General features: G+C 56.6%; 1 protein-coding gene across 1 annotated transcript in view; it reads left to right on the forward strand.

Annotated features, from left to right (window-relative positions):
• ZNF516 (zinc finger protein 516) overlaps window positions 1-9,894 on the forward strand; it is a 123,948-nt gene that overhangs the window by 100,392 nt on the left and 13,662 nt on the right. The window contains 1 exon segment of the mRNA XM_049619438.1: window positions 2,464-3,924. Coding sequence (XP_049475395.1) covers window positions 2,464-3,924 — 1,461 coding nt within the window.

A 9,894-nucleotide genomic window follows, 5' to 3' on the forward strand; every position in this document is an offset into this window, starting at 1 on the left:
CGGAAATGGGACTGAAGGACCCGGGAGCAGAGACCTGAGTCCCGCTTCCCTGGGGCCCCGGGGCGGCCCCTCTGTGCCTGCTTTTGGTCTGGATGCCCTGAAGCTTGGCAGCCTCGAGTGACCCCACTGGCTTGGTGGGGGCAGCTGTAGATACAGAGGTCGCAGCGGGCTGGGCCTTCTCCACGGTGACCCGGGGGTCCCCAGCCCTGTACCTGAGGAACCTCCCTAAGAAAAGGGCTCCAGGGGTCATGGCCACGGTCTCCTGGTTCGAAGCATCACCTGGCTCCTGGGCTGCTCTCCTGCCCCCTCCTTTGACCTCAGACGGTCAGTGTCCCCATTCTGAACTGCCCTCCCCCTCCTGCGGTTGGAAGGCTTTCGGGAAGGAGTTCCTTTGCTCCGTGACTGGCTTCCTGTGACAGCAGCTCTGCCCCCGCCCCCACGATGGCTTTGATGACCCTTGACGACCTGTGTCATGTCACGTGCACCTCGTGTTTTAGTGTCTTGCTCGGAGGTTCTGGAGGTTCGGTCGTGGTGTTTTATCGTCCCTTCTGGGAGCGTCAAGTTCGGGGACTTCAACAGATGTGCTTTGCAGCCCCCGCAGATGTGCAGCGTCAGTTTGCATCGGCCTCCTGTTTCAACTTAGGAATTTGACTAATGGTCTTCGGCGTGTGTTTTCATAAATCCGTGTTCCTTTCACACAGGAGAGACGAGGCCCCAGCCCCCGGCATTTCTCTCTTTGAAAATTTGAAAGTGATTGTGGCATTCTGAGCATCAGTGCGAATTGAACCAAGGCCACCGGGTTTCCGTACGTTTACTCTCCCGTCAAGTGCCCTTTTGTCCAGAGATTCCCAGGGCTGCTCGGCACCCTTCCGAGCAGGACGTAACATACCCGACTTGGCCTCAGGGTTAGCATTTTGGAGCCGACAGGAATCTGAATGCTTATCCCCGCTCGGTCTTACCCCCTCACCCGTTGTGCACATCACGACATGCCAGTCACGTTTTTTATGTGGACGTCATCCTTGAAAATGGCTTAAGAGTGGCTCACCACCTCCTAACTGAAAATGAACATTTGGTACTGTTCTCCTTCAGAGCTGTGTGAAAATGCGTCCTGTGAGGGGCGCCTTCCTGCTTCCGTGAAGATCCCTTTGAAATACTTTTTTTTTTTTTAATGCCCATTCGATGGGATTCCTGAGTCTTAGAAAATGTTTAAAGAATGTATTTTTGCAAACAGATCCCTAGATTCCACTGGAATGTGTAAGTCTCTAAAAATTCTTTCTCCAAGACCAGCAGTATCTAACCCTTGTTAGAACACCGGACATCATAACCCACCTCCACTGTGACGGGGCTCCAGGGAGATAAAATCCCTCTGGTGGTGTGTCCGTGATGAATTTGTCCTCTGTACTTCAGGAAGTTTTAAGACATCCAGACACATCGGTGGACCTTCCAAATGTTGACTTGCGTCTTTCAGTATGTCCGAAGTCATCCTTGCAAATGTAAAACGGAATTTTTCTCAAGGCGGATTGAGTCGCCTTGGGTTGTGGTCTAGTCTGACTCGGCAGAAGCGTTAGCACCTGGGGTCCAAAGGTCACGGAGCCCAGCTCCCAGCTGGTGGTGATCCCCAGTGCAGCCTGGCCGGGGACGAGGCAGGCCTGCCGGTGACAGGGCGTCCACGCGCACCCCGCTTGTCTCTCTTGCAGGAGCATGGCAGGTGGGAACTCTAGCTGCAGAGCTCGGGGTCCCCGTCCCGGGTGCCCTCCTTCTCTTGGACACACCTGTCCTGGGAAAGGCAGGGACGGATAGCTTCACTTACCCTCCCTTCTCATGCCTCTGAAGGGAAGCTTCTGGTGTCAAGGTTGTGGACTTGAACATTGGACCTTATGAGAGAGAGTCCTAGGGACCCTTTCTGGATCAGTCTGAAGTCAGCCCGTAGCGTAGACATTTCTGAGGCAGCCACGGGATCCCGTGGGCAAAGTGAGCGGTGTCCCGGCCCAGCCTCTGTGTTGACCACAGGCTGCATATCAGTCTGTCCGGGTCTTTTTGCCTAAGCCCACAGGATCCCTAAATGTGCCTTCAGTTAGTTCTTTGACAGTCATGGGAAGCCTTGTGCTATTAGTGAGTGGTTATTTCTTGCTTTTTGATATAACTAGTTGTCCTCTGTTAACTAGTAACTGTGTAGTTACAGCTAACTAGACTTTATTTCTGCTTACAGTCTATTGAGTCACGTAATCAGATGAAAAAAGAAACCCCACCCCACACACTGTCCTTTGGCCCTTACATTTGGTCCACTCTTGATGGCGCTGTGGGGGAGGGGGCACAGCCAGGCTCCAGAACCACGCAGTCTTGCTGAGGACCGGTGCACTCGGTGTGTGAGGGCCACAGGGCCTTTGAGCGTGCTGCTCTGGGTGTTCTCGTTCTGTTCTGATGAGAGATGGTAACTTCACGTTTTACATTTTGGTCCTCCAGGGGGAAAGCCTCACCGCTGCTGCTTTTCCGAAGAGGTAGCTTCGACTGTGCTCTCCAACGGAGACCGGACTCACGCACCTGGAAGTAAGGCATCAGAGACACATACCGGTGAGCCCGGAGCGGGGAGCACAGCTTCTGTGTCCGCACTTGGAAACAGGAGCAGAGATGCCTGCAAGAGAGCAGAGCAGCCGAGGTTTTCTGTGGACTTAAAGATGCCAGCGTTCCACCCAAAGCGGGAGGTCCCCATCCCCAGGGACACTGCAGACTTCCCTTCGATTTCGGACCAGACTTTTCCAGAAGGAGATCCGCAGCTCTCGTCCGAGGACCCGGCTCACCACCCGAAGGACAAGCTGTCTGACTTGCACACTAAGGAACACGCTGGGGGCGGACGGAGGGGGCCGGCCGCAGACCTGACCCCGCTGGACCTCAGTGACAGGTCAACCCGGGATGACCCCGGCCGTAAGGAGCTGGCCTCCTCCCTGCAGGCCGCGCTGGCCGTGCACCCGTGCCCTTACTGCAGCCACAAGACGTACTACCCCGAGGTCCTGTGGATGCACAAACGTATCTGGCACAAGGTCAGCTGCAGCTCCGTGACCCCCCAGTGGATTCCTCCCAATGGTTACAAGAGCATCAGGAACAACTTGGTTTTCCTTGCCCGGAGCGGACGCACGGGGCCCCCGCCTGCCCTCGGGGGCAAAGAGTGCCAGCCCCTGCCCATCGCTCGGTTCACGCGCACTCAGGTACCGGGAGGGGCGCCGGGGCCCAGAGGCGGTTCCTCGCCCCTGGGCGTGACCACGAAAGCCGCTCACCTGCCTAAGAGCAAGGACGGCCACTCCGGGGGCCCCTGTGCGCTTTGGGTGGCCGGCCCCGAAGGGCACCGACAGGCCAGGCCTGGCCACCACGGCCCCGAGCAGCACAGCGCCCCCATGCAGCTGCCCCTGCCCAAGCCCAGGCAGGAGGCCGGCCCCCGGCCGGGGCCCGCGGCGGGCGGCGGTGGCTTCAGCCGAAGCGCCACCCCGATGCCCTCAGTCATCGCCCGGGCAGGCGCCCAGCCCCCCACCGGCAGCAGGCCGGGGGACAAGTGCGGCATCCCCCCCGCGGGGGCCGGCCTCGGTCCCCCAAATAAGCACAGCGCCCCGGACCCCCCGAAAGCCAAATTCGGCCCTCAGCCTCAGGGCCAGCTGCACGTGAAAGGCGACGGGACCCCCGCTCTACCTCCCCGCGAGCCCCCCTCCAAGGCGGGCCAGGAGCTGCGGCCGCCGGCCAGCTGTGGAGCGGGCCCCGGGGGGACCGCGGCCTCGCCGGGCCAGCCCCCGCTGCACACCAGCAAGCAGGAGCCCGCGTCCGACGGCCACGAGAAGCGCCTGGACATCCTCAATATCTTTAAGACGTACATTCCAAAGGACTTTGCTTCCCTCTACCAGAGCTGGGGTGCCAACGGCCCTGCACTAGAGCACAGAGGTAAGACGCGCGGGCCCCTTCCCAACCCCCGTGTGAGCATTGTCACCAGGTCCTGGGCCGGCCTCTGGGGGAGCCTCCCCTTAGGAGGTGGGGACGCTGCCTGCCCAGCTGTGATCGCAGAACAGAGAGGGCGGGGCACGTGTGTGCATCCCTCCCGCCCCCCCCCCCCCCCCCCCCCAGCCCTGCCCGCTAGGGTGTACGTGTCTGGTGCTGTGGGTATTATTTACCTGCCTCCCCCTTCAGGGCTTCCCTCCTGGTGATGTAAGTTGGAAATGCTGAAGTTGGACAGGGGCGGGCAGCCTTGATGCCCCTCACGCCCTTTGTCTTTTTATTTTATTTTTAGTTTTAGTTTTTAAGGAAGCCCTGTGCCCAGCATGAGGCTTGAACTCACGCACCCCCCCCCCCCCCCCCGAGATCAAGAGTCACACGCTCTACCGACTGAGCCTGCCAGGCACCCCTTCCTTTGTCATTTGAAACAAAAAATCAGTAGCTGTTCGTTGTCTCTTTTCTTTCAAAAGATAAGATTGTTCATTTAAAGTGACTAGTTAAAAAAAATTTTTTTTAACGCTTATTATTGAGAGACAGAGAGAGACAGGGCATAAGCAAGAGAGGGCCAGAGAGGGGGAGACACAGAATCTGAGGCAGGCTCCAGGCTCTGAGCTGTCAGCACAGAGCCCGACGTGGGGCTCGAACTCACAAGCTGTGAGATCTTGATCTGAGCCGACGTCAGACGTTTAACCAACTAAGCCACCCAGGCGCCCCTGAAAGTGACTATTTTAAGTTTTATTTCTGTACGTAATTAAAAAATACGTATCAGTTCACTGGCATTAGTGAGCAAAGCCCTGCAGAGTATGAAGGTACCTACCGTGTAACGTTTGGGGGACGGGCTTGTGCTGAGATTCCAGAAGAGACAAGCCTTCAGTGGCCGTCTTCCTTTCCTGCCAGTGTCTGGGTACACCTCCTCGTAAGGGTAATCAGGAACGACTGCCGAACACACTGGTAGGATGCCCTCGTTCCTGATCGTGAACTGCAGGTAGCTGTCACTTAACACTGGGGAATCTGAGTACTTGATACCAAGCACCCGTAGCCGGGCTTTCAGAGAGCCGTGCGGAGCTCTGTTGGTCCGTTCATTGCCCGTCTTTGAATTGCGCATCGTGCACCTGTAACTAAAGTAGGCCAGCGACAGAAAAGACCTTTTAGATCTGGCCCCTCAAATCCCAGAAGCTGGAAGCACTTATGGGGGGGGGGGGCGTGGTTCAGGTTTCATGGCAGCTGGCTCAACAGTGATGCCCCCCGAGTCTGCTGTGTGACATGTCTGTGTGGTCGTGGGTGCCTGGCCGGCAAATGTAGGTCTCTCCCCAAGTTCCTGGTTTTCCCTGGGACTTGGGAGCCCGTCCAGATCCGCAGGCACCCTGGAGCCATCTTGGAATGACGGACCGTGCCTTTGGCTCAGGAAGAAAACTAACGTGTTCCACGGCTCACTGATGTGGCCGGTGGCGTCCGTGGTGGAGGCTGACATCTGTTTCTGCGTGCTCAGAGCCAGTGCTTCTGGTGAGCTTCCTAGAGTGAAGCTAGCGGCCTGGGTGCCCAGAGATCGTTGAGACAGACACACTGCGTGCCCAGGTGCTTACAGGGCCCAGTGAGCACCGTGTGTCTGTGCACGATTCTCCTCCCTGCAGGCACAGGTGCTCTGAGCTCAGGGTGTAGCTGAGCACTTGCCCTCTGGTACCAGGTGGTAGAACAGAACGCAGATACTGTGTGGCTTAGCGTTTAATTTTTATGTAATGTTTATTTTTGAGAGAGAGAGAAAGAGAGAGAGAGAGAGCAAGCGCCAGTGAGTGGGGGAGGGGCAGAGAGAGAGGGAGACACAGAATCCGAAGCAGGCTCCAGGCTCTGAACTGTCAGCACAGAGCCCGACGCGGGGCCCGAACCCACGAACCTTGAGATCATGACCTGAGCCGAAGTTGGACGCTTAACCTACTGAGCCACCCAGGCGCCCCACATTTTTGCATTTTAGATCTCAGTTACGCGAGCTTCTCACAATCTCAGCGGTGTTTTCCAGCATTGTAGGTGATTTGCTATGAAATGGAAGAATAATATATTGGTTGACCTTCAGACCTGGTGGCAACCCCATTTCTTTTTTTTATTTTATTTATTTATTTATTTATTAAAATTTTTTAACGTTTATTTTTGAGGCAGAGAGAGAGAGAGCATGAACAGGGGAGGGTCAGAGAAAGAGGGAGACACAGAATCTGAAACAGGGTCCAGGCTCTGAGCTGTCAGCACAGAGCCTGACGCGGGGCTCAAACCCACGAACCGTGAGATCATGACCTGAGCCGAAATTGGATGCTTAACCGACTGAGCCACCCAGGTGCCCCTTAAAACTTTTAAAATAAATGGTTTTAAGGTTTTTGGGGCAGAGAGAGAGAGAGAGAATCCCAAGCAGGCTCCACACTCGAGCCTGACGTGGGGCTTGATCTCACGATCCCAGGATCATGACTTGAGTCCAAATTAAGAGTCGGACGCTCAACTGAACCACCCGGGTACCCTCAAATATTTATCTTTTAAATACGAAAAATGCTAAGTTGTCCATAAACCACACGCCTTCCCGGATTTCTTGCTCTTGGCAGTGTGTGCCCTGAGACGTAGTCAGGTGTCAGTCAGCAGCTTTCGGGTGTTTAAGTTGACCCTGATTTGGGTTTCCTAAGGGGAGTGTTTTAAACTAGCTGTAGTTCCTCGGGAAGTGCATTCTTAGAACCATGGATTCCCAGGTTAGGGAAGTACTGAGATCGGTTCGTCTGGGTCCCTTGACTGGTGTCTGTGTGGTGGCCTCACACTTTGACAGGATGCCCAGGGCAGGGCCCATGCTCTCCTGCAGGGCCCTGCCCTGTGGGACCCCCCCCCCCCCCCGGCCCCCCCCCCCCCCCGCCCCCCCCCCTGGGACCCCCCACCCCCTCGGGCTCCTTCCCTGCAAGGCCCTGCCCTCTGGGACCCACTCCCCAACCCAGGGTTCCTCCCCTGCAAGGCCCTGCCCTGTGGGACCCACTCCCCCACCCCAGGCTCCTCCCCTGCACGGCCCTGTCCGCTGGGTGCCCCCTCGGGCTCCGGTCACAACTGCAGGGCCAGCCCGCACGAAGGCCCGTTGAATCTTCCACGCACCTCTCTGGGCCTGCTCCGCGCCCTCCCCGGGATCCCTTCCTTGCGGCCCCTCCGGCGCCCTCGCTGGCTGCTTTCCCTTCGTTGAGTGTTCACGTATGGCTCTCGGAGTGACGCAGCGGAAGGACATCAGCAGGCCCGGCGCGGTCCGACGGCGAACCCAGTATTGGTGTCTCCCGTCAGGGCGGCTGTGCTCCTGCGGCGGCAGCCCAGGGAGGAGCGCCGCGCCCCCAGGTCACGTTCCTGACACGTGACCGAAGGTGCCAGTGACGAAAGCTTCGGGTGTCTGTCCTGCACCCGTCGCTGGACACTCGTTGCTCTCGTGGGCCGTCCGGCCGGGTTTTGCGTCACGAGTCTAGGATCTTTCATCCATCTTTGTGCAGAACGGTCCCTCCGGCTTGTCTTACCCTCCGAGTCCGTCTGCGCGTTTTGGGTGGCATTTTGGGGTCTGATGCCTCTGCCGCGCACCTTCCGCACACGCGCCCTCGGTGAACGAACCGCCGGGCATCACCTGCGGTGGTGGTGCAGCAAGTCTCCCGAAGGAAGGGCGACCCATCTGTGTCGGCGTGCAACGTTTGTGGCCGCCAGCGGGACGCGGGTTTTCAGCGCGTGCGATCTGTGCACACAGAAAACGCTGCTGTCAGGAGATGCCCTAAGGCCTCTTCTCGGAAGTTAGGGAAGAGGATCCTCAGAGACCTTTCCCCTCTGCGCGTTTTGACGGAATGGTGTGCGTGTGTGTGTGTGTGTGGAAATGAACAGTCTGGAGGCCCCGCCAGGAGAGGAAGGATGTCATGTGACGATGGTCATTGTCACTTCCCGGAGGGACTCACACTAGCCCTTCAGGTGGGAAACACGCTGCGTGTTCCGGAATCGTTCCACAGCGTGGCCGTGGGGGCTGGACGCCTCTGTCCATGTCGTAGGAGTGCTTTTGATGGCGGAGTAGGAATAAAATAATAAATTGCCTGTGTTTTCACACTTCGTGGCCGGTCTGTATTATCTGATAATACAGATTTTAGAAAAAAACACGAAGACGAGAGAAAGATTATTCTAGGTAGAACAATATGGAGGTTGAGTCAGGTCTCTCTTATTGGGGCTTAAAACCATTACATACACCAAGGACACGCAGACGTGGTGACAGAAGTCTTGTGCTTCCTGTGCTTGACTCTCGGTAGAGTCTCTAGAATCTTTCCCGTCTCCTTTCCTCCTTACAGGTGGGCGGGTATGCTGGGGTATCTGGAGTAGAGTCTGCCCGGGCCTCCGGAAGGTTCCTCTCTCCCTTTGGCTCGGGTCTACTTTCTCACACACTGTCCGTTTCTAGGTCAGACTGTCAGGGCTCTTTGCTCACCAGGCAGTCTTTAATTCCAAGGGAGTTTATAACCTTTGGATCAGCTCAGAATTTTGGAGTAGCTTGGGCATTATCATTGACCATAAAGGGAAGGGGTCTGTTCCTAAAAAGTAAAAAGAAAACGATGCGGCCAAACGCACGGGAGAACAGCGTGTGTGTGTCCGTGAGTGCGTGTGTGTACTTAATTCAAGGAAATGAGGTCAGCTGAGCACAAGTGCTGTGTGGTTTTTTTTTTTTTTTCCTGCTACTTTAGATAGAAAATCGGCAGCTAAAAGATTTACCTACAAAAAGGTACTGTAATGACTCAGTGCTTGAAGATACAGGTGCCGTGTTCATCGTCATCATTCGCTATCCTGTGTAGGCATCGTTAGAATCGCCTCGAACTTGCCATCCCGTTACACATGGGAGACTCCACACGACCAAAGTGATTGTCAGAGGAGGTTCTCGCGGGGCTCGACTGGGTGGTCGAGAAGGAGAAGGAGTGGGTGACAGAATTGCTTTAGACGTTGAGTTTTTTCTGGGCCGAACTCAGAGGGAGGAAAGCAGTTCTAACAAGGCATGTGTAGTTGGCCGTTGGCAGAACTCGACGGTGGGGATGCTCCCACGCTGGCTGTGTGTTCTCAGAACTGCGTGTGTGGGGCGTCTGTCCTGCTCTTGGGTCCGGGACGTGCACAGCCATCAGGGACGGCGTCTGGGGACACACAGTGGCAGTAAGGCGACGGCCAGCACCCGAGGTCACTCTGGCTGTACTGTGCTTCCCACGTTGACAGCGGCTGGGGCGTCCTGTCGACCTCGGTCAGTGCTCTTTCCTTGGTGACCGTGGGGTGGATGTGGGCCAAAATGTGTCATCTTACTGTCACATTCCTGAATGAGGAAGTGGGGAATTGAGAACTCTGCGGGCAAGTTCTTAAATTGCTCGAAGACCCGTGTTGATGTCTTGCCGAGTGAGAGCTGTGACTTGATGTGCCTGCCAGCGTGTGCCTGTCTCTGACGATCATCCCCTCGCACGTCATCCGCGGCATCGAAGTGATCGTGTGCCCTGGTTCTCTGTTGAGGCACTCTGAATTCGGGCAGCAGCGAGAGTTTGCTTTCAGCTAATTTGATTGAGACCATCTGTCATCCTTTTCACTTGGCTTTTGCGCTCACATATCAGACTTCAGGTCCGCAAACGCCCGGCTGCATGGGCGTCCTTTGACATCATGTGCTGCTCCAGGAGGGACTTTCTCATTGCTGTTTCCGTTTTCTGTGTTGCCGCCGGGTTGAGCCTGGTGAGGAGAGTCGGGGAGAACCGGGGAGAGTAGGGGAGAGTCAGGGAGAACGGGGGAGAGTAGGGGAGAACCAAGGAGAGTAGGGGAGAATTGGGGAGAGTGGAGGAGAGTCAGGGAGAACCGGGGGGAGAGCCAGGGAGAGTAGGGGAGAGTCGGGGAGAACCGGGGAGAGTCGGGGAGAGTTGGGGAGAACCGAGGAGA

The sequence above is a fragment of the Panthera uncia genome (genome assembly GCF_023721935.1).
Source record: "Panthera uncia isolate 11264 chromosome D3 unlocalized genomic scaffold, Puncia_PCG_1.0 HiC_scaffold_8, whole genome shotgun sequence".
Classification (NCBI taxonomy): Eukaryota; Metazoa; Chordata; class Mammalia; order Carnivora; family Felidae; genus Panthera; species Panthera uncia.